This window comes from Cololabis saira, chromosome 20 (genome assembly GCF_033807715.1).
Source record: "Cololabis saira isolate AMF1-May2022 chromosome 20, fColSai1.1, whole genome shotgun sequence".
Lineage (NCBI taxonomy): Eukaryota > Metazoa > Chordata > Actinopteri > Beloniformes > Belonidae > Cololabis > Cololabis saira.
Genome location: NC_084606.1, coordinates 26,544,129 through 26,571,879, shown reverse-complemented (window position 1 = coordinate 26,571,879; position 27,751 = coordinate 26,544,129). Strand labels below are relative to the sequence as shown.

At 39.9% G+C, this 27,751-nt stretch overlaps 1 protein-coding gene and 1 non-coding gene across 2 annotated transcripts; one reads left to right on the top strand and one right to left on the bottom strand.

Annotated features, from left to right (window-relative positions):
• Positions 1-168: 168 nt before the first annotated feature.
• On the bottom strand, positions 169-26,722 carry m1ap (meiosis 1 associated protein). The gene is made up of 11 exons (XM_061710188.1): positions 26,465-26,722; positions 26,133-26,327; positions 22,630-22,795; positions 6,100-6,255; positions 5,832-5,991; positions 4,542-4,683; positions 3,127-3,190; positions 2,873-3,015; positions 2,495-2,610; positions 2,197-2,278; positions 169-381 (listed from the first exon to the last, which is right to left on the bottom strand). The coding sequence occupies exons 1-11, from the start codon at positions 26,720-26,722 to the stop codon at positions 169-171; spliced, it is 1,695 nt and encodes a 564-aa protein (XP_061566172.1).
• On the top strand, positions 25,432-25,503 carry trnaa-ugc (transfer RNA alanine (anticodon UGC)). Its single transcript has one exon. It is a non-coding gene; the product is annotated as a tRNA-Ala (tRNA).
• Positions 26,723-27,751: the final 1,029 nt, after the last annotated feature.

Here is a 27,751-nt window from a genome sequence, read left to right as displayed (position 1 = left end):
AATTGGCGTGTGCTTTCCTTCTTTACAAACTCTGTAAAGCTTTTATGAGCTGTGTGATTGCTCACGAGCTTTACAGTGGAAACCAATTAGCCAAATGCGTGCGTGTACTTACAACGTGCATCTGCATCGCTCATTCTGCCCCTTTTTGTTGTCGTAACCCTCCAACTCTTACTGCATTGTCATGGAGTTGTCGTCATCGTCGGCTTCCTGCTGCTGAGTCGGTGCTGGGGCCCTGCGGCTGCTGAGGAAGCTCAGAGCAGGACGCAAGGCTTTTGCAGGAGGCGGCCCCAGAAGGGAGGAGGAGGAGGAGGATGGAGAGGTGGAGGAGGGCATTGGAGCCACGGTGGCCCTGACCTTGCTGCTGGACCCAACGGGGCGACCCTGGTTTTTGCAGATGAACAGAGACAGAACAGAACAAGTGAAAAGTGTTTCTTTTTAGGATTGATTCAAAGGAGCAGGGAGAGGAGAATTATTGAAAGAGAGGAGGAGGTGAGGCTCTGCAGTTCAAAAGCAGTTTTCATCGTAAAAAGATGACATGAACGATGCACGAAACACTTTTTGTTTTGTTTTTTCAGCCTTAAGGTTACAGAGCGTGGCGAAGAACTGAACAGAACAAGAGCAGCGCAATGAACATTTTCTGTTTTGCACTGAAGTGAACTATTTGCATGTCAGCAGGCTTATCACCTCTGAGTCACGGCCATCAGCTAAACACATCCAGGCTGCTGCGAGCTGCAACTTATGTAATTAAAACTATAAAAGGTTTAAATAGGACGTTCTTGAGCAAAACTGTTGTAGGATTTAGATTGATTCAATATCGGTCAACTACAATAATTATGTAGCATTGACAAACATTCAGAAATGTAGATCCAGCAGCTATTAGATTAGAAACCATCCAGAACTTCCTCTTCTAGAATAACACCACTTTCATATACTCTAGTTTTAAAGAGAATGAAACCAATGCTGCTTTTAATTTTAAGACCTTTGTGATGTAAAATAATTTTATATAAAGTGTGTTCTCTTGCAGAGTATCTGCAGTGGCATGTGGGCATGCTTCATCTATGTAAATATGGTGAAATAAAAGAATTAATCGGAATATTATGTTTCAGTAGAAAAAAACAACTTTGTTTTGTTTTTTAAGCTCATGAAAACAAACTTTAATATCTATTCTTCTATACCCACATCCTGCATAGTGAAATACATTTATTGAAGTATTTAGGAACAATCGTTTTTTTAAATCTACCAAATTGTTTTGATTAGTCAGTTTTATCATTTTATGACGGCAATTCAAAGTGAGTTGTTGTACATTTCTCTTACAAGCTGAGGTTTCTTATTACTTTCAAATTAAACTTTTGTAGTAAATGATTTATATAAAAGAAAGATCTATTACATATAAATCACTTTTGCTTTTCATCTCAAATATGATTCTCAGCATGCTTCCTTGACATGTCTTTAAGATATAAGATCTGACGGCGTCCTGTTGGGAAAATAAAACGTTTCAGAGTTGGCGTTGAAAGTCCAGTGTTTAAAATGTAGTGACATCTTTCAAACTGAATTGCCTCTAAGTGAATGACCTCCGTACACTCGCACTACAATGACTGTGAAAATTGCACAAGGCCTGTTCTTGAACCCGTGTTTGGATTATCAGATTACTGTAGTAATATGGAGAAGTAGTCAGTGGTGTTTGTGGAAATAAGATGCTTGTTTTATCTCAAACATAACAATTAAGTTAGAGCAGAGTATTCTCAATAAGATACAGTGGATCTTAAAATGACTGTTTTCAGTATGACCAAATCTACTGGACTGAAATGCTCCACTGTACATCAAAAACAGTCCAAGCTACAATGTTGCAATGATCTGTACGCATAGTTGGATGATAGTCACTCTGAGTTCACTCTGAATTCTGAATTCTGAAGGAACAATTACTCCCTGTAAACAGTGGTGAGAAAGTTGAGAGACATGCATCAACCTAAGGGCCTATTTAATTATGTCTGTATGTATTTACACTGTATGCTTCCATCTAGTGTGTAGTCATGGAAATGAAAACTGAAGACAAACGATGCACACAACTTTGTTATCAGAAGAAAGCTCTGATGCGCTGATGCGTTCTGCTGTCTGCTGACTCTGGGTTCACGCCAGAAACTTTGTTCAGTCAACGGTGCAAGCAGCACAGGGTTATGATTACTTCTGATAGTTTACCTGCCGTTGCTTGCGGCTGACTGTGTTTCTGGGGCCCTCTAGTGCCTGAGGCCAGTCTTTATGGGCAGCTGATGACTGGAGCCTGAAATCCCAAGCAGCATGATGATCGTCATGTGTAGCAGTCATCACACAGTCTTCCTTATTTGTTTCTGGACAATACTTATTTTTCATTCATTTGCGACTGGACGATTATCTCTAATTACATCATTTTCTTTTGCATTTGTGTTTCCCATTAATATCATGCTGTTGTCTCACATAACAACAAGACATGCACAGTCTCCTCCTGACACCTACTGACCTGTATGGGTATCGTTGCTGTGAGACGAGGCCCTTGTTTGTGAGGTGCTGGTACAGGTAGCTGCTCAGGGAAACAGGATTTAACACAAATTCCTCATCCAGTTGAGCGAGGCAGCCCTGAAACAGACAGAAAACAGGATTTTCAGGTAAACAAACACCTTTTAAAATTCACAACAGAATGTCCTGTCAACATTATTTACTACATGAGCCAACCCTGGGACCCAGATCAGGTAGTAGATCTCAAACCCCATTTATATTCTTTTTCACCCCTCGGTATGGTTTTGTATGTTTTTGTTTCTTTTAATCCAAACTTCTTAATAAGTCTGCTCTAATTTAAATTGTTTTCTAGATGCCAGTTAAAAAACAAAGTTCATCTAACCTCTATAGTCTGCATGGCATGAGGTGATGGGGCCTGAGCTGCGGCAGGCATTGAGCAGGGCAGCAGCAGCTCTCTGGAGACCACGGGCTTCAGGAGGAGGGAGAGAGAAGGGCATGGCTGGAGCATATAGAAAGAACGCACTCCTGTTTTATAGATAAAAGCAGACATAGGGTCTCTGAGTGTGTACATAAGAGCTGATAAACTCCTAACATTGATTTGTTTCTCTTTTTATAAACAAACTCTCACACACAGACCTGAGCTTCCAGCTGGGGGTCTCTGATCGGGCTCCAGCTGCAGCAGAAGGAACAAGTCACGACTCTAAAACCAGGAAAAGCAAATTCATCAATTAAAAAAAATCTTTTGGGATCGGTCCAGGTGGATGGTAATGCTTCCTGAGTCTGGTTCTGCCAAAGGTTTCTTCTTTTTAAAGGGGAGCTTCTTCTTCCGACAGTCACTTGGTGCTTGATCAGGATGGGGGATTGTATCCGGGAAGAAAATGATGCTATCTTTTGGTTTCCTTAGCGAAAGAATAATAATTATTTTCATGGGCTTCGTATTAATTTGACTACTTAAAGTGCCTTGAGTTGATATTTTGTTGTGAGTCGGTACTGTAGAAATAAAGCTGGATCGAACTCCAGACAATATGAGGGATTTCAGACATAAAATCGAATGAGACTAGTATAACGTATTAATAACAAGATGACTGGTGATTTCCTGCTACTAAACTGAAATAAGTCTGAGGTAGTTTGTCCTGAGAGCTTTAAAAATATACTGTCTACTTATTTAGCTACTCCAAATGACATTACTTTGGCATTTAGTACTAGTATAAAGAACACGAGTTAATTTTGACCGTGATTGGTTCTTCAATCCTCTCATAAAAAAGTATCTACAGTTGGATTCTTTCACCTTTTTAATATTATCAAAATAAGGAACTTCTTGTCTCTGACAGATGGATAGAAGCTAGTCTATGTATTTGTTACTTCAAGATTGGAATAGTAAAATTGCTTATCAGTAATACGTCTTAAAATGACTGTAAACAGCTGCTAACTGGTTTTGAATGCTGCAGCAAGAGTTCTGATCAGGACTGGCAGGAGAAATCACGTTTCTTCAATCTTAGCTTGGAAAGAATTTATAATTCTCCTTGTCACATAATATATATTTGGGATGCAACCTGGGTTCTGGTTCTGGTTAATGAAGCTACTGTGGGCTTCGACTTCTGAGGGACCTCCCATGATGCAATAGGGTCTTCCACGCTCAACTGTTCTTGTATTTGTAGGTCATTACTATCACAATGAACCCTCCCCTGTTTGCTTTTCTTTCTTGTCTCTGTGTTTGCTGGCATCCCATTACTTGTTCTCTCAGACCCACTCCAGCACCACACACAAGACAAAAGCATTCAAGGGTGTGTAGGTTGATTTCTGCTACACCTCACTCTCCACTCCAGTTCCAACTCACTTCACATGTATGTAGGTATGTAATACATTTATACTGCAACAGTATACACTAATTATTTCCCCTTGTATCTTATTTTATTCAATTCAATCACAGGAATAGACTGATAACTGGTAATAGTGTACCATTTTTATGAAAGATTCCCAAACGATAGATGTAGCTGTTATATGACCACATGTTCAAACAAAACACAACAAAACAATAAATATTTACACACCCTGAGTGTGTGACAGAGAGCGTGGAACAAGCTGTGGTTGCTCTCCATCTCATCCCAGTCCAGCTTCCAGCAGGTGGTGGGACGGATGAGCAACGGCAGACCATACAGCACGCTCTCGCACACTGCTTCTGCACGAAGCACCCTGCAACACACAAACACACAACCTTTGGCTAGGGTTGCATGGCTTAAGGCCAGACCTGTCTACAACAAAATGAAAAAAAAATAAATAAAGTGTGACCTAGATAATGATTTCAAAGAAAACACATCATCTCATGAGGGCACAGAGAGTGAAATCATCCCATTCGAAGAGAAATTATAAGCAATGTGATACTTTGACATTTCCAGCATTATTTAAATGTTTCTGTTGTAGCTCATGAGTCACATCTATGTAAAGCAAAAACACAGACCATGATCATTTAAAGTTTTACTAGTATTCTAAAGGCATACTGTACGCTCTCTCTCACACATAGCCATGCCCTTGTTCCCACTGCAAACTGCACTAAATGCAAAACTAATGCAAATCAGGACAGGAAAACTAATACAAATTACCTCACTGCCATAACGCCTGATCCCATACTGCATTTACAGTATTTGTTTATACTGATAAATATGTGCAATAAAAGTGTATTTTGGGGAAAATGACATAAGCTTTTGAGCAACCACGAGATGTCTGCTGCCGATCAGTTAGAAGTACGTACATGTTCTCTCTCTCCCTATACTGCTATTGATGCCCAGGCTTTGCATATTGGCCAATAACTAACTGATACCATTGACATGTGACAAGAGTCTGAGGCCATCAGACTTGAGTTATTTATCATTAAACTGCAGTAGCTGATAAAAAAAGGTGAATTAACTGATTTACCTCACTAATTTGCCATGTGCCACAAAATATGAGCTGATATTCATTTAAGTGAGTGTAATTTTACGATTTTTTTCTGCCCATTTGTAGTTGTTTTGGGATATTTCAAGCATCAGAGCAGAACAAAGCTTGCTCTGATGTGATGGGGCGTTTCATCTAGGAAATATTCCTCTAGTCTCTGCTGCCAGAAAGGAGCCATTCATAGACAGCAGGGGTTTTACTGGAAACATGCTACAGCACACTCACGGCACATGGCTCGCACATATCCTCCCTCCCTCACTTTCTGTGATCCAAGAAATAGAGAGCAGTGGATGTTGACAGAAAAAAGGGGAAAGATATTCCCTTTGGGTGCACAGAGGAAAAAAAAAGTCAACTTTGTTCTACGTCAGAGATATATTGTTTCTGCCTTCAGTATTGATGCTCACACTTACTTGATTACTCTCAGTTTCTGCGGTGCAGGGCTCTGATTGGATGAGCTGTTAAAGACTGGAAGAAAGTCTCGAATGCTTTCAGTCTTCACTCCAAGGCTGGGTGTCAGGGGGATGAGGGCTGGGCTTATCAGGCGCTCCTGGGTATCACACTTCACACACACTACACAAGCACCAATAACCACAAGAGAGGGATTTTATGGATATCTCATTCCTATATTTCCATTTAAAGTCTGATTACACCAAGGAAAGGTTTGTGTGTGTGTCTAACCTGGAATGGGGTTATCAGAGGAGCTTGGGAGCAGCAGATGGAGTTGCTCTCCGTCTCCTCCCTGCTCCTGAAGCCAAGACTTAAACACAGTCTCTACGGCCAAGACGGTGTTCTCCACCTGCTGCAGGTCGACCTCAGTGCCCAGCATCAGCGAGTCTGCACAAGCGCACACAGAGAAACCACCATTTGTAGAAAATATAAACTAGATTATCCATACTGTCGACAATATTTTGACAAACTTGCCCTTAAATTCAAATCATAATTTTCCTAATTTCAAAATGGTCCCTATCCGTTGCTGAAGTTAATCCTTATTTTCACCACGAGGTGGCAGCAGTACTCAATACATCTACTGCCAAAGCTGTAACTCTGTGAATAAAGAGACCTCTATATGGTCATTTAAGGACTTGAGAGTTGCTGCGTCTAATGAAATCCTCCTAAATCTGTCTGAGAGGACCTGATTTCATGAAGGTAAGCAGTATGACTGCTACCGGTTGCCACTGACCTCCCAAAAGCAGAAATCTGTTGCTTTTCTGGTTATTTCTGACTGTTTTTATTCTTATTTCCTTGTCTTGTGCTTCATCTCAGGGGTTGATGCATTATTACAGAATAGGGACAGAGATCCTGTGGCCCTGACAGACCATCATCTCAGGTTTTCTGTCCGGTCTCATACCCCAGACTCCATTTATTCTTTCAGACCAGACACAAACCCCAGAGCTGGCCCCTCTTCTCTTTCTCCCTTTGCCTGCTGTTTAATAGTTAATGACCCATCAGGAGATAACTAATGGGACCAGAGGGAGAAAAAAGGCTCAGGAAGCTGACAGAAGGGAGGATAACTTGGGGAGAAGATGGATGGAGGATACAAGGAGTCTCCTTGTCAGAGGAATTGAGCAACTTTAAATTGCTCAAGAGGCGGCTAAAATACATCACTGCTCTTTGCGAATCCATCAGATACAGCTTTAACACAGAAGTTAGTTCTGAGTCTGGGTCAAAGTTTGAGAACTTCCTTCATCTGAGGGAAATGAACTGTGTTTCGCTGCTGGGTGAAGTTTAGAAGAAGGAAAGCTGAGGGATAAGGAAGATTTAGAGCATGTTATACCTAAAGAAAAAAAAATAAACAAACCAACGAAGATGGTTTGCTCTTGCTGAAAATACAGACTCTGAAACGTTTGGCATTTCTCTGATATTTGGGATCAGGCGTATCTGCATTAAAGTTATGTGTGAGATAGATAAGTAAAACCTGAGAGAGAAGAATTACAAAGCCATTCACAGTTAAAAGATAAACAGAAGAAAAAAGGCTGATATGCCTTTTTGATAGATGTAAGAAGAGATAAGATAAAAAAAATACTTGGGGAGCTGAAAAATATGGAGGAAATCCATCAGTATTGATTCTGATAATGATGCCTGGAGAGCAGAAATGAAAGGAGGAGGAGACGGATTAAGTTAGAGAAAGAAAGAAGAGAGAAGCTGAGATATACACTTAGAGAAAGAGCAGGAGGAGGAAGTAGCAGCTGAAGATAAGACGAGATAGAGGAGTCACGGATGGGTGGAGTGGATGATGGACGGTGGACCATGTTGTCACAGCAATGCTTGTAATTAGACCACTGAGCCTGCCTGTGTTTGTACGCGTCTGAGGGAGGGAGATAAAACAGAAAGTGTCTTACTTCTAGCAGCAATATAAATAGCTACTTTTTTTTCCTGGAGTAATAAAATACAGACTGCGGCGAGCAGGTGAGAGCAGTTAACCCTGATAAGTTTGTTGGATGAGTCGGCAAAGAGCCGAAATAATGAGGTTGTCGGTTTCTCTCCAGCATGCTTTATCTGTGTTCAAGAAGGACGATCTGTCTGCATCTCTAAAGCATTCTTCCTATCGTTTCCTGCTGAGTTCATCAAGTCTGTGTTTAATGCCGATATATATGAGTTTCAAAAATCAATTATGCATTATCTTCCATGTGTCCAAACACTATCTGCCTCTGCTCTCACGGTTCCCATTCTCCCAGCTCTGGTTAGCCATTAAGAAACTGTTAAATTACCAGTGAGAGGAGGTGACCCACCCCTCTGATCTATCAGTCTCATTGTGTTCCCGCATCTCATTAGGATGCCCTCTTTGTGTGCTCGTGCTACCACGGCGACACGTGTGCTGAAGTAAGCGTAAATGGGCGGCAGTCGAATCTCATTAATAGGAAGGGTGTGTACACCGTCTGGCAGTCGAGGTTAAAGCAATAGCTGGGGAAGACGTTAGAAGATGGAGCTGCTGAAGAGTCGGTCGTCTTACCTTGGAGTCGGCTAAATATAAAGTACACTTGAAAAATTATTTAATAATGGCCAAACTGACGCAGCTTTACAGTTATTTTTCGATTTTTAGTTAACTTTTCAACATGAACAGTTTATTTATTTCCTCCGATCCAGGACCAGTCCAAAATAAAGAGTAATGAATAATGTCACTGTATAGTTAACAACTTTACAGAATAAATTAATTCAACCAGTAAAATTTTTCAAGAAAATCAGAAGACTAAAGTTTACATGATGGGAGCTTTGCCGGTTACAGCCACAGGTGAGGGCATTGATGCCCCATAGATGCTGATATTGATCATGTTGATATTATTTACTAATAAAATTAATCTTCATGACAAACAAATAATGAAAATGAATGAAAATGCCAGGAAGTGAGTTGCTATTTCTTTGGTTTAAAGCCTCATATGTAGTTATTACTGAAATGCAGCGCAGCGGATTACTCATGTCTTAAATCAGGGTGACTTTTGTCTCATCGGGTAAGAAAAATGATCCAATCCTCAGAAATTATTCCAGGAAGAAAATAGTAACAGTAATCAAATAAAATTACAATTATGAATGAAATATGTCTTAAATAACCTGATAGTGAGTACAGGAGTGTACATGACAAACACATCAATAAAACCGCAGATAGAAAAACATAATCATCAATATAGACATATTATGGATTATATTTAAACTACAAAACAGTATCAGGAATGACAAAAGCAAAGTAAAGACATCAAATTAATAGCTTTAATATAAAATATCATAAAACTATGCTTATTGTTATTACAAGCTTTGTGTTCTTTCAAAATGAATGTACCATTCACACATGCTCACATAAATGATATGCAAAGAACAATTTAAAGATATGAATATTTATTTATGTCAATATTGATTTGCTGGATTGTATCAGGATAGACGATATTGAGTTGTTTTTTTTAGATTTTATTTTCTATGAAAACCTTCTGGGGGTTTTCAGAGGCAGTTTTAATTTGTCACAGCTTGTTCAAAGACAAGGGGGTTGCCATTTGTCTATTTCTTCCACAACAGTGGGAAGGAGAGGGAAATATTTAAACAAATTTAATTTGAGGGGAAATTATGTATCTAACGGGCTTTGGCTAGCTCCAACAAAAACACACACATAACCTTTGTATAACTGTATTTGTTCCTACCCATGATGCAAGGCCCATTTCGCCTGGCCAATAAATATGCCTTTTATCCGTGCATTAGGGAGAGCGCCTCATCTATATGTCCACTGACCAAACAAACATTAGCTTGTGTGTTTAAAGTAATGACACTAATGCTTCATGAGAGGAGGAAGCTGAGCTTCTCCACTGTTTTCCCTCGGAGATAAGCATGTCTTGATGGGGATAATGGACAGTGCGCCCTGTAGTGATGGAGATCTTCATGAAAGCTTCCAGGAAACATTTTGTAGATTTACAAAGGCCAGAGCTTTTGGTCTTTGTAGAAAACAGTCCATTACATTAAAGCATGTGTAGTTTGGAGTCGTTATGTAATTTCAAGTTGTTTAATGTGCTTAACTTAATGTTTTTTTTATCCCTTTTTTCTGGTTAAATCTATGTCTTTGTAAATCAACTACTAGACCGCTTAATAGATATTTTAACACATTAGTTTATTTTACAATAAAAAATGACCGTGTTGTTCTGTTTTACTGTTTCTATGGTTATGATAGCTTTGCATTAAGAAAAATGTAGATTTGATTGTTGTATAACTAAAAATACAGTATATATAGTAAAGCAACATCAGACCTCATATATATCTGCTGTGTTGACAAAGGTTTCACTAACTGACATTACTTATGAATGGGGACAGGCCGGCATTTGCTCTACCACCACTTTGCCTCTTTAAAAGTGCACTTAGTTGTGTTTTTTATGCCTGGGGCTGACACGTTACCGTTTCTGTGCTATGCTGCCACCATATGGTCAGAGGTGGTATTGTTGCATAGAGTAGATAGAAAAAAGTCACATTAACACGACTGCATGAGTCAGTTGCACGAAAGGGGAGGCGATGGTGGAATCATCGTAACTCATCTACCTTACACAAACAACGGGCTGATAAACTCAAAGGAAGTGCTGGTGTAACTGGAATTTCCCTCTGACATGAATATTTCTCCTACACGGTGACGCCGACAGCACCCACTCTGTCCTCGCCTGTCACAGTGTCTGTGTGAACCTTAATGATGAATAGCTCATTGATGCCGTTTGAGACTTTGACAAATAGGATATTGATCATCTGGTCTAAAACACGGGTACACACCAGGCCAGTGGCTGTGCGACCTAATTGCCTGGCAGTCGCTTCTGTTAAAAGCCGAGCGGTCGTTGGGACAATTTAAGCAGACAGACTCTTCAAAAGGCCTTTGTTGTCTGGCTGTCATAGAAAATATAGTACAAGATATCATTCAAAGAGATTTGAATAATTATTAAAGAGCAATACATCCTTCAACCATTGCAGGCATATGCTACAGTTCCTGTGGAGTTTTATGTCTGAAACAGAAAGTGGGATATAGAAAGAGCTGGATAGGAGATAATCTATAATCTAAACACAAGAAAACTAATGATATAAATATTTATTTCCTCCAGGCATTTCCATCAAATGAGAATACCACAAGCGCAATATACTGTATGAAAGCAGTGTTGACTAATAGAGGAGGATTAAGAGGATTAAAGAAGCGGTAGCAGATCAACTGCCTTGACTCAGACTGAATCCTGAGATTTAAAAAAATAAATGATTAGAAGGAGGAGAGAAAGTCCGCCAAGCATACTGTACATCAGGAAAATATATAAAAAAATGTAAAGGTTACAGAGAAGGAACAGAAACCAGAGAATATTCTGAAAAGTATTATCCATCTTCATGTAAACTATTGATTTAAATTAGAGGAGATAACCACTTGTGTTGTGTAAGACAGTCAACAAGAAATAATCGTGCCAAACCAAAACGGATCATTATCATAAGTCTTTCTCTTTTTTCGTGGTTAAAGAAGACAGGGAGGAAGGCTCCCTGGTTGTAGAAGAGACCTAAAGATAATATACAGATGAGTTGTGAAAAGAGACCAGTAAATAATTGTGTAAACCTCTAAAAAAGAGAAGGAGGGATGATGAAGAAAGGGTTTGAAAACCAAGCTGAAAGCTGGGCACAATCTAATATGTGTGTGCAGCTGGTTGGTTAAACAGAACACGTGTCAACGAAGGCTAATAAAGGTAAAAGAGGGATTCAGGTAAAGCAAGAAGGATGTAAAAGGTCATAAAAACAGAAGTCCAGTAGAAAACCGAGCAGTCAAAGGAAACCAGAACAGGACAGAACCAATGAGGAAAAGACACAGACCTGCATAAAGAGTAGAGAAAGAAATCACAGACGGTGTTTATACAGGTGTGAGTAATGGTGAACACCGGCGTGGAGCAATCAGCCAACTCAAATCTGATGTGACAGCAAGAAACGAACTCACAAGAAGAGAGGACGTATAGACATAAAACAGGAAGTAAAGTTAAGTGAGACAGTACATACGTCTCAAAGTCCAAATAAAAGGAAGAAAAAAACAAAAAAAGGCCATAACAATAAGTAATTGTTCTTTTTGCAGTTCTCAACAAAGTTGATCGGAGGCCAGGGTCCGTGAATGAAAAAAAAAAAACGCAGCTATTACTCAATAGTTGAGGATAAAGACAGGAAATCATAAATAACTGCCTCTCTTTTCGCCCAGTTACAGAATAAATACTCTCAAAATACCTATAAGCTTTCGTGTTATACTCTCAATCTCTAATCCTGAGGGGGCTGAAAGCCAAAGAGGGACATAAATAAAGGAGCAGGACAGTGGCAGGTAGGCAATTTTCAAGTGGGCCGCCTGGGTGTTTGATAGCTGCTAACGCCTCTGAGGAATCCTTTCTTAGTTTTAGTTGTATCTCTGATTACTCACTTGATATTCCCTTTACGGGCCATCTGTTGTTCTGAGCAAAGAAAGAAAAAAGAAACGAAAGAAGCTGAGACTATTTCTCTTGGCAGCCAAAACATGTATCTGAAAACCACACGGAGAGACATCTGGCACCAAACCCTTTGTTTGAAGTTTTCTGTTATAAACAGGATTTTCTGTCTCCACGTTATTTAAATCTGCAACACTTGTTTTCTAACTATTACTTTCTCTGGAAAGGTACTTCTGCCCCGAACAACACCTAGGGTATTATTGGAAAGTCAGATAAAAAAATTAGCATGTTTTTTAGTTCATGCATGTGATGCAGATCCGCAAGCAAGCTTCAAGGAGAAAACTAACATTTTCAGTATCCTTTTGTACACAGAGGTGCCAGCCTCCATCTGTGTGGCCACCTGCTAGTCTGTTAATGCAGAGGTGTGAACAGCCTGACCTTGGCACAGAGTGCACGTGCACGCAACCAATAATACAATTATTGGCTGAGAAAAAAAAGAAAAAAAAACTGGCATCTTGTGCCAAAACTACATGAGAGTGTGCTCTGCATGCTTTGCAGTAGCTGCAGATATGGGGGTGTGCACATATCAGGGGGGTTTGGGTGGAGTTTCCTCTTGCTGCCACCCACTAAACCCAAGAAGCTGACGGTGGTGGAAAATGAACAGAATGAGGGAGACAGAGAAAAACAGAGAGTGAGAGGCTCGGAGGGTGAGAGGGAACCTGGGCTAATGACTGCAGGTGTGTGGTTGGAACGGCAGCTGAGACGGAAATGTCTGGTGAAAAGTGGAAAGTTGCCTTTATATTGAACCAATTAGACAAAAATGTAGGGATGGTGTTTATTAACATCCCACAGGGGTAGAGTTCACACAGGAGTAATGAGTGCTCTGAGCACACCAGAGGTACCTCATTTTTGTATTTGTTTAAATAAAAAAGAAAGATTTTTGGGAGCCAATTAATTAAAAACACCAGTTTTACCCCCACACATACACACACACACACACACACACACACACACACACGCACCCTCCTGTTACTGGCATGCAGGGAATGACAGCCCAGGAACATGAGGTGAAGCAGCTGGTAAAGGAAGGCTCTCACTGAAATATTTAATCTATCCTTTGCACATGGCCCGAGCTGTCTTCAACCAGCATCCATCAACCCAGTCCCAGAAAAGTCTGCTGCTCACAGTCTTAATGGCTAGACTCATCGAACTCGCTCATATTGTCACCGACTGCCTTGGCAAACTCATACTGAGATACGTTTGAGCCAGTATCCCTCCATCCTTTGACCTCCACCAGTTTAGTGGTTGAGCACTACAACATGTGGAGCACAGAGGAACCTGTGTGTGGATGCCTTTATGGACAGTTTGGCCCTCAATACACCAGACATGCTCACCAGGAAACAGCTCCACCTGGGACTTTCCTCCCACCTCTGCACGCAGACTTTGACACTTTCTAACAGACATCTCTGAGTCTGCCCGGCCGGGCCCTCACCTAGTCCCCGCCCTCAGCGTTGGTTCCCCACAGAGCGGCCTGTAGTCATTTACTCTACTCCCTCTACACATATGACTGTACTTCCACCCACCCCACACAGCAATTGTCGTAATAAAATCCGCCGATGATGCCACAGTGGTTATGTCTCATGTGGAATGAGTTGGCCTGACAATATAAATGTCATGAATTAATCCTGCGGCGTACAAAGAAAGGCCAAGAACTGGCCCTGAACATCAGGAAGTGCAGCGCTGACCACTATCCCGTCTTCATAACCCGGGACTGTGTGAAAATAATCCAGTTTTAAATTCCTGGGTACCCCTAAAAAAAGTCTCTGCTAGTCAACAAATCACTGCTGCGAAGAAGAAGGCATAGCAATGCCTGCACTTCCTGTGAGACCTCAGAAGAAACATTCTCTGTGGGAAGCTGCTGCTGGTTTGCTGCCGCGGTAGAAGAAAGTATGTTAACATGCTGCAGCACCCTGCAGCGCGGGCTGATCGGCTGCCGGATAGCTCTACAGACCAACGCAACTCAGAGAATCAGCTGCTGCCCTCTTTCTTCGCTTGAGGACGGTGCTGACTCCTCTCATTCAGCAAATAACATTTTAAATGGCTTTTCTCAGTTTGGCCACTATGTTTGAATAGCTCCTTTATGCAAAACTGGTCGATAAAAACACATGCAAACAGTATTTTTATGTTTCTTTACGATGCTGAGTTCTGTGCACCATTGTTGATGTTTTCAATACGTATTTTAAGCAGTGATGTGCATCTGCAGTCTCAGTCTATCAGTCATAAAGAAGGCATCTTCACTTGTAAAATATAGATATCTAGTATCTGTCTTGTTTCGTCATCAACATCCTTTTCTCCTTCCTGCAGACTCCTTTTAAATTGTGTTTGACAAACTCAAAACAGGCTGCCATCTGTTTTCCACACCCAGATGCTGCTGTCCAGATGAAGAAAAGCATGATGGAGAGCTTCGCTCATCCTAGCAATACGTTGTCACATCATCTTAATTACTTTTACACTGCCTGGATGGACTGAGACTAAGCTTACTTTGTAATCCATAAAACTGTTGCCAGGCATGAACTTGAGAATACATCCTGAGATTCAGTTGCTCATTCATAGATATGGATTTGCAGAGAAAGAGACTCGTCTGACTTGGACATTTAGGTTCTCACACGTGTCTCCTCTAAACTTCAGAACTGCATGATGATGTAAAAATGCTGTATCTCTCACTGCTTTTGAATGCCACAAATCTACAAAAATGGCATTGGACTTCATGGATAATTGGCACCGGCAAGCACTGTGGATTGTGGGGGCTTATCTTCACGGATTCATGCTACAGCTGGTTTCTGTGCACATCTCAATACCCTTCAGAAAACAGATGATATAATTTAATGTAACATTTCTAATGATTCATTTGGCGAAGGCATCTTTAAGGGATTGCTGCCCTGTATTGTCGGAAGCAGTCGCGCTAAACAGAGCGACTGAGAAAAGTAGTTCACTCCGGAGTAATGTGAGAAATATCACTCTGCAAGTCCTCAGGATGAAGTGATGGTTTACGCTTTTTTTAAAATCCTGGTTTTGGGCCAGTGGATTATAATCCACCTCTTAAGGGATGAACATTTTCACAGCCATTATTGTTGCGGCTCAAAGTAGATTTGTGGGACGTGTTGTCATACAAGTACAACTGTGTGGGGTACGGCAAGCTTAAGTCTTCTGTAGGAGACACAGCAAGACACTGAAAACAAATAGAGTATTATATGTTTCAGGAAGCTGTCATGAAAATAAAAAGGCATACAACACCTGCGGCACTCCGTGCAGTACAACAGTTAACATGATTACACAGTTAAGAACACCCACTTTGGTACTATGTGCTGTATAAATTGAGTTATGGTGCAGGGTATTATGTGTGGACTGGGAATAAGCTCCCCTTATTCTCTTTATATGGTTCATTTATTTGTTTGGTTACAGTCTGTAGGTTCATAATTATAAATCTCCTCGGTCTTGGTCTGCCAAACATTTCCTCAAGTTCAATTGAAAGAAGTTTCAGCAAGCACCCGTGTGTGCCACCTTTCCCACTAATAAACCAATATCAATGTGGGTGTTTATTTAAGTTGACTCATATAGAGAAAAATAAAAAGGAATAGTAAAGAGATACTTCACAAAAAAATGTGCGAAGTACAACTACGTAAAATTAGACATGACATTGCAAAGAATTATATTTTTCCATCTCCTTAAAAAAGGCATAGGAATAGGAAGGTGGTGGTGGAGAAAGTAATTAACTAGCTGGAAAGAGAAAAGAGGAAGAGAGGAAAAGTCCTGCTATCTCTCTGCTCCGCTTTGATAAAGCACGTCAGACTCTGTGAAGTAGGGGATGATTAAAGGAAAAGTGAAAATTATGAGGGAAGATTACATTGGCAAGGACCACACAGAAATACAATACCTACATATCCACACACACACGGTGGGAAGAGGTGCAAAGAGAGATAGTGTGTAATTTATAGATATATATGCACTCGGGTAAAAAGGACAAACGCAGGACAGTGCTATAAAAATGTTTATGAGCAGTTAGGGTTGTGGTTTAAGAGAATGACACTAAGAAGAAAATTATGAAAGTGAATAATGCTGAAGAGAGAAAGAGGATTTAAGGAGACATAATGGACAAATACGTTTTTTATTGAGAGACAGATCAGCCTGAAAGATCTAAATGTCCATTATGATTTACTGTTTTATAAGCTTAGAGGTTTTGTTATATGTTATTCTACATCACACAGTTGAGGTAAAAATATTCTCATCATATTAAAGGCATTTTTCATGAAAATGAGAAAAGATCCTGTGCTTTTCCAAACAGTTTTTCTTTGGGCTTCATTAAGAATTGTGCACTCTTGATTTGTAAATTTTGTGATTTTGTAAAGTGTCATTGTCGCGTAAAATTGTAATTGGAGGGAAGATAGGTAGATATCATTAAAACAAAACATAATAATCCATCATTGTCATCTTTTTCTTCATCCAACTGCTGTTTCATCAGATGCTGTATCTCAGAAATAGAAAATACCAAAAATTCTCAATGTTAACCTCTAAAATATTATAACAGAAAGATCGACTAATAGTGAGGGCAAGGGTTTTAAAAGAAGAAATACAATTTCCTAGCTTGGTGTTTGCTGGTGTGAGCTCTCATGGTCCGAAGAATATGCTCTCTCATACTGTAATAATGTGATGAAGGGATTATTAAGTGTACATTGTGACCAAAATATTTATGCGTGGGGTTGTGAAGCTGGAGACGAGATCTCGAATACCAAATAAGTGACGTTATTGTTCATTGAAAGTGCCTGAATTTGATAAACACTGAACTGAGGTCAAAATTAGCTGAATAATGACTAGTTGGTTCATCTTCATGACTGTATTTAAAATGTATTTTCACTGGATTTATGGGAAGTTTGTGCATCCACCCTCAAGTGGAACTGAACCATCACGTTTACCCCAAAACTAAACTAGAAAAGCAATAAAGAGGTGTATTGATTGAAGGCTGATGGCTGAATGCACTGAAGGCAGATCAATGGGTGGGATAACAGTCATCCTTCTGAGTGTGGTGTTTGAATAGGAGAAGGACTGATATTTGAAACCCGGATTTAGGTGCAAAATATATGCAGCTGAAATAAACATTTTCAAATGAAATTGATATTTAAATGACATAAATGCTTTCACAAAGCCGAGAAGTGAAGTGGATAGGAAACCATTTGAATGAGTGTTTGTGAAAATATGATGAGGAGCAAAGAGTTTCTGTCAGAAGGAATTAGTCAGCCTTGAGAAGCATGAGCCACACGACATTTGCTCAATGCTGCATTAGGAAATGCTGAACCTTTGCACAGCATGAATTCATAAGACATCTAACATTAAGTAAAACAATTTGTTAGTTGGCTTTTGTAAAATATGATTACCCTGCTTTAATACACTGCACTCAGTAAGTTTTTGCTCTTACTCTCTCCTACTCTCTCTTTCTAACAGCTAAAATAAATATTTCATTGTTAAATGATCCACTCAGATTCATGAGACTTCCCAGGATCAATATTGTGTCTCGATTTAATAACGTGTTTAAGTGCATTGACCGGTCAAATCTGGATTCAAGTAAGTGAATTGGAAAAATACCGCAGTGATTAATACTTTTCAACTGGCAGGACGTTGTTTAAACCCCAGCTGATGTGGCATGGGCTTTCTCATTCCTTAAACAAGCATGTTGGTAAAAGCTTATACTGCTTATACTATATACTATATATATATATATTGTTACGGCCCTGTGGCCTCTGTGTCTGTTTGTGTGTGTGGTTGCTCTGCTCTGCCTCTTCCCAGGTCCCGCCCCCTGCCTTCCCACTCATTGATCACACCTGCAGCCAAGCAGCCATGATTGGGCGTGGCCAGCTACAAATACCTGGGGAGAGCTGCAGTTCGTGGCTCTGTGTGGGCCTTTGTGTGTGACGAAGCCGTGTTTGTGGCAGGTTTCTCCAGGCTGCTGTGGTTAAAGTCCGGCAGACCAGCTTATCGGCTCACCTAGTGGGGGGGAGCCCGCTTTATGTTTTGTTTGTTCTTAATAAATGCGCCACGGCTCTGTTGAAGCATTGGTCTCCTCCTATTTTATCCTTCGGGTCCCACCTGTGTTAATATAAAACAATATATACCGGTGTATATATATATATACATATAGACGAATCCGGCGAAACCCGGAAGTCGAGCGGCCGCCATTACTGCGGTGGCGGCTCCGCTCCTCCGCTCCAGCCCATAGACATATATACGTATGGATCTATTACTCCGCTCCCTGCCAGGCTCTCTTAATGTATTTGTATCATCGGAACACTCCTGTCCCGTCACGTGCATTTGTTTTGATAGTGAATGGAGACGGGAGGGACTTTCAAAACTACTTTTCTGTTTCACCAAGTGAACAGACGGAACGCAAAAAAAGATGTTAAACTGCTGGAAAGGAACTGGAATTTACCTGGATACCTTAAACAAGGAAGCCAGGGAGCGGTATATGGAGAAAATAATGATTATTAACGGTTTGGGTTCATATGAAATCACTACTAAAGAATGAAGCTCCGATGAGGATTTACTGCCGCAGTTCTGCAGAACCCACGTCTTACTACCTTGTTTAGTGTTTGGCAGCTGCTTTGGTAAATGTTTGACTCGCCATGTGTTTCAATAAATTAGTATAATATAACAACATACAGTAGCCTACATCTTTTTTATTACTCTTACTTCTCTTTTCTTTTTTTTATGCTGAAGAGGCTCCGATGGCGTGAGCAATATTTTTCTTTTCCTCGGGAGATTATTTTTTTCTTCTGCAGCTACAAATAGAGTTGATATTTTTTCCTCAACAAACTAGTTTTATCTGCAGATTGGGGTTATGTATGTATGTATTCTGTATCATCCGGAGCTGAGATAGTTCTGCCCTTCAATTAAAGACCTGTAATTGCGTTTTTTTTCGTCATCGGACGCCAGGCGATCAATAAAATATTCTTGGATACCTAAAATAAAACAAAACATAAACAGGTAATATTTAATTGTGCAGACGTGCCTCGTAAGGAGAGGAGGTGGAGAGAGCTATATTACAGTGTTTAATCATACACTCCCTTATCTCCCTATTCCTCTATTCTTTCCTGCTTATCGCTCAAACAAATCATTATTTATAAATTAACATCAGCATTAATTTAAGATACCTTCATTATTTATGGAAGGCCACTGTCTAACATCATCAATCCAGCTATAATGATGCTGTAGCGTCAGGTTACAATAAGAGCGCTGCGGTGGCAGATTGACACCTGCCACCGCAGCGATGGCGCCGCCGCAAGATGGCGGCGCACACAAACCGGTCGCCGGATTCGTCTATATATAACGGGACCTATTGTGAAAAACACATGTTCTCTTGCTTTAACATATATAAAGTGGTCTCCCCTCAGACTGCCAACTCAGAGAAGGAGGAAAGCAACCAAATTCTGCAGTGTCTGTACAGCCGCCCGGATGAGCCATCCAGTGTGATGTGGCTTCTACGAGCCGTTCAGATTCTGTTCCCGTCATTACGTAACGAAAATGCAATTTACATAGGTTGGCCTCCGATGCGTGAAACCACGCCCACAACTAACTCCGCCGGCCGGAGCTTCCGCCAGCTTCCGTAGCGGTGTATCGCGTCATTCAGGCAGCCAATCAGCACAGAGCCTCATTATCATAGCCTCCCCGCCCACTCAGAATCCTGCATAGATAATGAGGTTAGAGAATGGGAAGAGGCTGAATTTCTAATTTATTTCGCAAAAACAATCAAAAGCTTGTTTTTAAGACATTCAAGGCCTGTTTAAAATAGGTATTAGATGCCACAATAGGTCCCCTTTAAACATCTAGTTAAAAAATAAATAAATAAAAAAAATCGACAAAGGAACACTGTAGTGAAGGTTTGAGCATTTTCAATCCCAGAACGTGAAGAGGGAAATCAAGGTACTGGGACTGAACAGCTCTTCACCCTTGAAGGAGAAAAAAGCCTTCAACTTGTAGGGAGCATAAAGTTTCACTCTGAAGCAACGGAAAAAGGATTTTCTGGTCTGATGTTGGAAAATAGAAGACTTTAAGTTGCCATCTGATTCTTCCATCATTAATAATAATTGAATAACAGTAATTAAAAAAAAGATACAACTCTGGAACTATATGAATATTTTCATATATCATAAATGTATCAAATAAAAAACAAAAATTTAAGGAAGTTAAAGCAGAAGAATCTCCCTTGCAGGGTAATTTATGTAAAGCAACTTAGGCAGGTTTCAGAGCGGTCAACGCACCCGTGCCTGTGTGTTCAACAGAAGCACTTTTACTGTAATTCTGGCTTTAAACAGAAATTACTGTCTTTGTCAATGTTGCTTTTAGGTAGATAGGTAGATAGATAGGATGGGAAATTCAAGAAGAAATACTACGGTACTTATCAGCAAGTCAGCAAAAAGATGACAAAGACAATAATCTTCCGTGAAATGTTGATATACTTCATGTTCAGAATTTTTCCATCAGGTTTGTATATGCAACATGCAAGAGCGTTCCTTAGTATTTCACATCTGAAAATAAAACATGCCATACACCCCAACTAAATAAACAGACATCCATAGCTTGTATATTCAGTCTGATTAGGAAGGAGATGAAGATGTGCAGATGTAGGTGCTTTGATGGCTCTTTTTTTCATTGGCAGAATATTTTAGAAAAACGGAAAAAAATTGAGGTAATAATAATCATTCTTCTTCATTTCCTATATAGCATATATGTGTACACATGGTATGGAGAATGTGAAACATGCACACTTTCTCTTCTTCGAATTCTTCCTTTCATTCTGGAACTCTCTCCCCCGCTGCATCCGTCAGATTGACTCCATTGGACAATTTAAATCACATCTTAAAACCCATCTGTTCAGACTTGCCTATCCAGTCTAATTTTCTGTATTTTATTTCCTGTTGTATTTTATTCGTATCTTCTATGTTTTTTGTAAGGTGTCCTTGGCTGCTCAGAAAGGCGCCAACAAATAAAATCTATTATTATTATTATAAATGCTGCAAGCAGAAAATGTGCACAGATGTTACATCTGGTCACAGGAGTGACAACATTTAAGTACTTCTACCAAAAAAAAGGAGAAAAACAGGCATAGTAACAGAAAACACATGGACTTGCACTTTCAGACAAACTAAAAGCCGCTTGAACTAGTTCACAGTTCCAGAGCAGACGTAAACACACCCATGTCTTTAAAAGTAACGCAGAACAGATGATACACACTCTAAGCCACCCAAACACTAACAGAGACCACGGATAGATATGTCACAGAAGCGACAATTATGTTTTCTATGCTGTTGAGAAAAAAAACCAAAAACTCCAATAAACTGAAGGAACATTAGTGGACTTGTCGAAGTCCTGGTATTGACAGGATTGTGAGCGCAGAGGCTTAACCTACTCAACAGACTATCATGCTCCAAACACTTCCTTGAGAAAACAACATTCCCAGCAGAAAGGGTGTGGTCTCCATCAACGACAACACCGTGCCTCCACATTTTCATTCCAAGCATTGTTGAATAACATTATATTTTTTCGTATTACTGGGAACAGACCGCAGCAAGCAGCTCTCATATTTGTCAATAGAAGAAAAACAAAGACATTTGCACTTCTATCTGATGCTGGAGGACTTTAACGGCACTAAATATTCCGGCTGCTCGGCAACCAACATCATCAGCAGCGAGGGAAACATCAAACTTTAATTAACAAAACTGGGACGAAGCAAGAAGATTTAGATGTTATGTCAAAGTCTGAAACGTAAACGATGATAACGGGTTATCGGGCATTACATAAGTGATAAAACTGTGATGGTTAGGAAAAGCGTGCAGCTTGTTGTATATTGTTTTAACATCACACAAATGTCTGAATAACAGACTTAACGGAAGCCAAAACATTTTCCCTACAGATACAGACAGTAATTTATCACCACTGGATAAATATCTGCGAGGGCACTCCAATATTTTCACAAGAAACGCTTCACTGCTCTCACATAACTCTGCTCTCATCATTCTTTCCTTCTTGCAGTTTTTGTCTCTCACTTTATTCTTCGTATCCCCATCACACTGTCTACTTTTTCACATTGCATCATTAAAATCTCCATGTGCTTATGAAACAATGACATATGATTATGAAACTAGGCCAGTTTCTCAGACCATTGCATGTATCTTGAGGGTTGAGTTTTAACTGAAGCAAACAAATACTCCTTCAAATGAAACTGATGGATTCTGAATTTGTGTGGTCTGTATGTGATCCAATCTTTTGGATTTGCTACCTTCAGCTTGTGTGTCTTCGGGCGATGGCGTGTCTTGGCCCGAGTCAGCTGCTCCACAGACCTGAACAACCAGCAACCGCCTCAGTGACACCAGATCGGCATCTTTGAGCCTCGTCTCCAACTGATGCACAACGCTGCGCCCCGGCTGGCTGGTCACCACAGTCACCTGGGAAAACAGCAAGAACACAATAGTCTTAGCAATATAAAACAAGACAAATACAAAAAAGAGGAAAGGATTATTAATAGTAAAAAGAAAAAAAAAGAGTTTCAAGACAACTCCAGTTTAATAATAAAATTCTGCACACCCCATGATTAATTGAAGAATAAAAGAGAAGAGAAGTGAAGGATCAAAGGCACGAGAGGAGAATGTTCTCATTATCTTAAATATAACAGTTGAGTATATTGAGTATCTGTTAACGCCCAATTTTGGGGGGATAAAAATGTATGAAGAGTCCGATTGTGCAAGCATGACGCAAGCGCTTTTGGAATTTGAGACATTCAATGTTGGTCAGAGATAAAATTAATTTCATTGTGGAAAATGACCAAAAACATTTCAGTCATAATTGCTGTGAATCGCTCTCTGAAATCTATGAATATGAAACTCCTGCATAAATGAATACTGAGACCTCGTCACACCATCGTATCCAGCAGTTTTAGTCACAGAGGAGGCTATAGTGCAGTATGTGTAACTGCTTTGCAAGTAGTTTTGTGATTAAATGTTTGCATTAATCAACAGCCACTCAAAATGAGCATATTTTAGAATATTCCAGATGTCTACATGAATGAGTGGATCCTCAGAAGAAAAGCTCTTACTAACATGACAAAGCTTTTTCTGTGTGTGTGACTGTTAGATTTGTGATGCATCTTAGAGACGTCACATGCAGCGCACCAGCTGCTGAACTAAATGTAGTATAATTTACCACCCTGTATGAAAGCAGCATGTCGTACTTTACACGGGCTCAAGTCTACACTATATTCATGAATGCAAACTAAAGGCAATCTCAACTTTTATGTCTCACTTCATTTTAGTTTTTTTGAGACTCTGTTTAGCTACACTGTGTTGATCTGGTGCTGTCAACCTGGGATCCCCAGAAAATTACAAACTCTTTACACTTAGTTCATCTAAGAGATGCACAAAATCACCGTTGTTGATTGGATCATCCAGACGTAGGTTATAGCAGAAGTATTTTGAAAGTAAAACCTCGGTACTAACTAAGGTTTTAGAAAAGTCCAGATCTAGATGTAAAGTATAAAATCTGCCTTGCAAAAATATTATATAATTGCAATTACTTGCAGCCCTCTTATGACTTACTTACTGAAGATTTGCAGCATTTTTATTGTAAAAACAGGTTTCAGATTTTTTAAAACCCCTAGACAGAAAAAAAGAGTTTAAATTGATCTGGCTTTGTAATTATAGTCATTTACAGCAAATGTGCCAAGATGCTTTCTGAAACAGAGCAATCTTTATTCATACATTTTTATTTTCTTTACTTGCAAAATGTTTTTAACATTACTGAAATTTAATAATGGGAAGACAGGAAATTCGTTTTTGATGACACTTACATGCTTGATAGGGGGAAAAGATAAACATATGTCAGGCTGACGCTGAGCACACCATTACATTACATTAACAGTAAATGATGATTATAACAGGATCATTCGTGTGAGTTGGTCTCTGTTTCTGACACTGAAGCCAAAAGTAGAATCGGCTGCTGAACCGCAGTCCCATCATAACGACGGGCATAAGCATGAGTGCATGAATCGTATATGAAAAAAAACATGTAGTCTATTAGTGGATGTGCTACACACACACAGACAAGCTGCTGTGTCGCTGCTGCGAATCTCTGTTTCCTAATAGCGCTATTCATGTCTGCTGCTGGACACTGGGTCCCAGTGTAATCATCTGTCCAGAGCATGTCCAGAGCCTCCAAAAAACAGCCGGCCTTATCTGAACGTTCTCATAAACAACCCTCAGTCTGAAGTCTGGAAGACTAGATTTAACGAGCAGGGTAGTGACTTGTCTTTATTTAAATTCAATAAACGACGTGCTTTCAGCACCAGCATTATACAGATCTTTTCTCCTTAACTATTTCCCGCTGACATAAAAAAAAAAGTTGAATTGGTGCCTTTTCATTTGCTTCTAAAGCGTTTCTGATTTCCGTTTCAAAACTCTTTGTTGACAGATGATTCACTGGCAGATGAGAAGAGCCCATTTGCTGCATTTAAAAAGAAGAGTGTTTCATGTAAAACTGTAGAGCTCTCAGCCACCAGAACGGACTGTTTAAAAAAACTAATAACATTCCTAATTCGATATGTTTTTGCTGCTGATAAATAGAGTGAATTTGACACGAGGAGAGCTAATTTAACTGGTATAAGCAGAAGCTCTTCGCTACATAAACATGAAGTACAACTCTTCAAATCCATGGAAGATCTATTGGTCCGAGCTACTCTGCAGTTGAGGAGAGTTTCCTCAATGAAGAATATGAAAGGAAAGAAACACATATTTGAGAGAGATTACTTGATTTTCAGTGGATGTGCTCAACTGATATATGATACTGTTATCTTAGTCTATGTTAATATCATATGTGACAAGCAATGAGCTATTTTTCTGGTTGGTAACAGATTTCAAATATGATGTGAGCTCAAAGGATCAAAAAGCAAGTTCTGATTTGTCCGACACGATAACACATGAGAGAACACAGTAGTTTCCTTCATCTCTTCAAATATGTATAAATAATTCTGTTTGGGGGAATGTGACAGATTTCCTGTGTTGTTGATGCTACAGTTTGTCACATCACATGTGGGGATGTAGCTCAGTGGTAGAGCGCATGCTTTGCATGTATGAGGTCCTGGGTTCAATCCCCAGCATCTCCATGATGCTTCAGTTCCAGTTTTGGACTTTCTGCAGCAAATCTGAATTACCCTCTTAACAACCGACAGAAACACCTCTGTCCGATGTGAACCACTAGTGTGTGTGTTCCCACGAGAGACAAAACAGAAAGTTCCAGTTCATGGAAGAGAGAAGGACACAAACTCCAGAGGAGAGTTTTTCTTTTTTCCCCACTCTGTCCTGACATATTTGTTCCTTTTTTCTTTTGTGCCTGCTGTTTTTGCAAATAGTCTCCAGGAGACTTTTATCAATACACTACAGTATAATTTTTGGGTGCATCAGACTGAACAGAGCGATGCAGCTTTCAGGTGGAGCGTCTGGTTTGTGTGTCTGCTGTCCTGGATTCACTCTCCAGTTTTGACTCCAAGCTGTAAACTTTCCAGACTCTCTCAACTTATCCAACTTTGTGTGTGTGATTTACAATACTCTCATGCAAATAAACAAGAGAAGAAGGGGGTTGAGCAAGAACTTAAGTTAAGTTATTTTTCTGGGTTGCATGCAGGTTTAACCAATGTGGGATTTAAAACAAACAAAAAAAACTATTATTTTTGGTAGTAATTATTAGGTAGTTATTATTTTTTGTTGTCTTTATGTGGGATCTACCCCTGCTTACCTCCACTGATGCATTGTTGCAAGCCTGGCTGCTACCAGCGTGTCTCATGTACTGTTTAAACTGCTGCAGACTGTCCAGCACTGTCTGATGCAGCAGATCACTTCCTCTGGCTGCTCCTATGATGCAGCCTTCACCTGGAATAGACCTCAGCTCCTCCACGCAGGAATGCAGCCTGGCCAAGTTACCACGAACTTGCTATAAACAAGAAGTGAAAGGGGAAGAAATACGGATAAAGTAATGTATACTGGATGATAGGATACAGAAAAGATAAAGCTGAAGCACAAGGGAGTGGGAATGTGCTTCTGGAAATATTCGCCTCTTATCTATCTTACCGCAAATGGCAGTAGACACTCCTGCTGCCGGCTGATGGCATACAGGCTGAGTAGTGGTATTCTACAAGGTCCATCCAGACTACACGCCAGTGACAGGAAGTTGTCCAGGGCATCACAAAGCACTTTGCAAATCTCTGACCACCATGGAGGCAACGCCTCCACAATCAATACTCTTGCTGGTTGCCGTGAGAATGAAGAGGACCAAAAAACCAAGCTCCTAAAACTGGAGGAACCTGCTGTCCTTTTTCTGTTGTCCATGGACATCTGACAAGAGTTCAACACAGAATATTACATCTCACGAAGAACATATTGAGTGCAACAAGGTGAAAAACGGTTACAATCAAAAATAAAAGTTGTATTGACACTATCAGACCGCAAAGATAATTCAGCTTAGAAAGCAAAAAAGACTTAAGTCATTAGCAATAAGCACCACTTTAAAAAAAAATACACCTGTAAAATTCTTCAAGAAGACAAAGCTATATATTCAAATAACGCGTGGCTTTTAGTTATTTCTGCAGATGATGATCTGAAAATACCACCAAAGCTCTAGAGCAGTGTTCCTCAACCTTTTTTCAGTGATGTACCCCCTGTGAAGTATTTTTTCAGCCAAGTACCCCCTAACCAGCGCAAAGCACTTTTGGTTGTAAAAAAAAGACCTAAAACAGAGCACTGTGCCATCAGTAACTGATTTATTAAACGTAAAAATATTGCTGCTATGCTTCAACCACGACTCCATTGTTGGTCCAAGTGATTGACAGGTGAAGCCAGGTGGCATTTGACAGGTTAGGTGGAACCATCCTGGTGTGGGGGATACTCTGCAGTTTTAGGATCATAAGTTGAATAGCCTACTCCTGAAGATAAAATTCATTTTATGAATTTAGACTTATATTTTCATTATTTATGAAATACTTATTTTTAAAGGATTTTTGCATGGATGCTACTTTTTAAATATATGTATATTTTAAAATCTACCCCCTGGAGTGGGTTCACGTACCCCCAGAGGTACGCGAACCCCCATTTGAGAACCACTGCTCTAGAGGACTGCATGTTTACTATCCTGGTTTGGTAATTACACCTCAAGTAGTTTAAACTTTTATTCTCTAATACATACATATGTTTTTTTTCCTTTTAATTGAAGTTTCACAAAGATCTTGAGATGGAAAAATCTTAATCGGTGTCAGTGATGCGTGACAGACGATGTGGGGGAGTTCTGGAAAGGGGAATCCCTGCAAATGAGTGCATTAGTCCATCCATGTCATCATGGCATGTAAAGATTACTTGTATGAT

Coding starts and splice junctions, on each gene's coding strand:
- m1ap (XM_061710188.1), bottom strand. CDS start 26,722: ATGGACAACAGAAAAAGGACAGCAGGTTCCTCCAGTTTTAGGAGCTTG. Junction 5,992..6,099: donor CTCTGATAACCCCATTCCAG/GTTAGACACACA, acceptor GTGCTTGTGTAG/TGTGTGTGAAGTGTGATACC. Junction 382..2,196: donor TCAGCCGCAAGCAACGGCAG/GTAAACTATCAG, acceptor TGCAAAAACCAG/GGTCGCCCCGTTGGGTCCAG.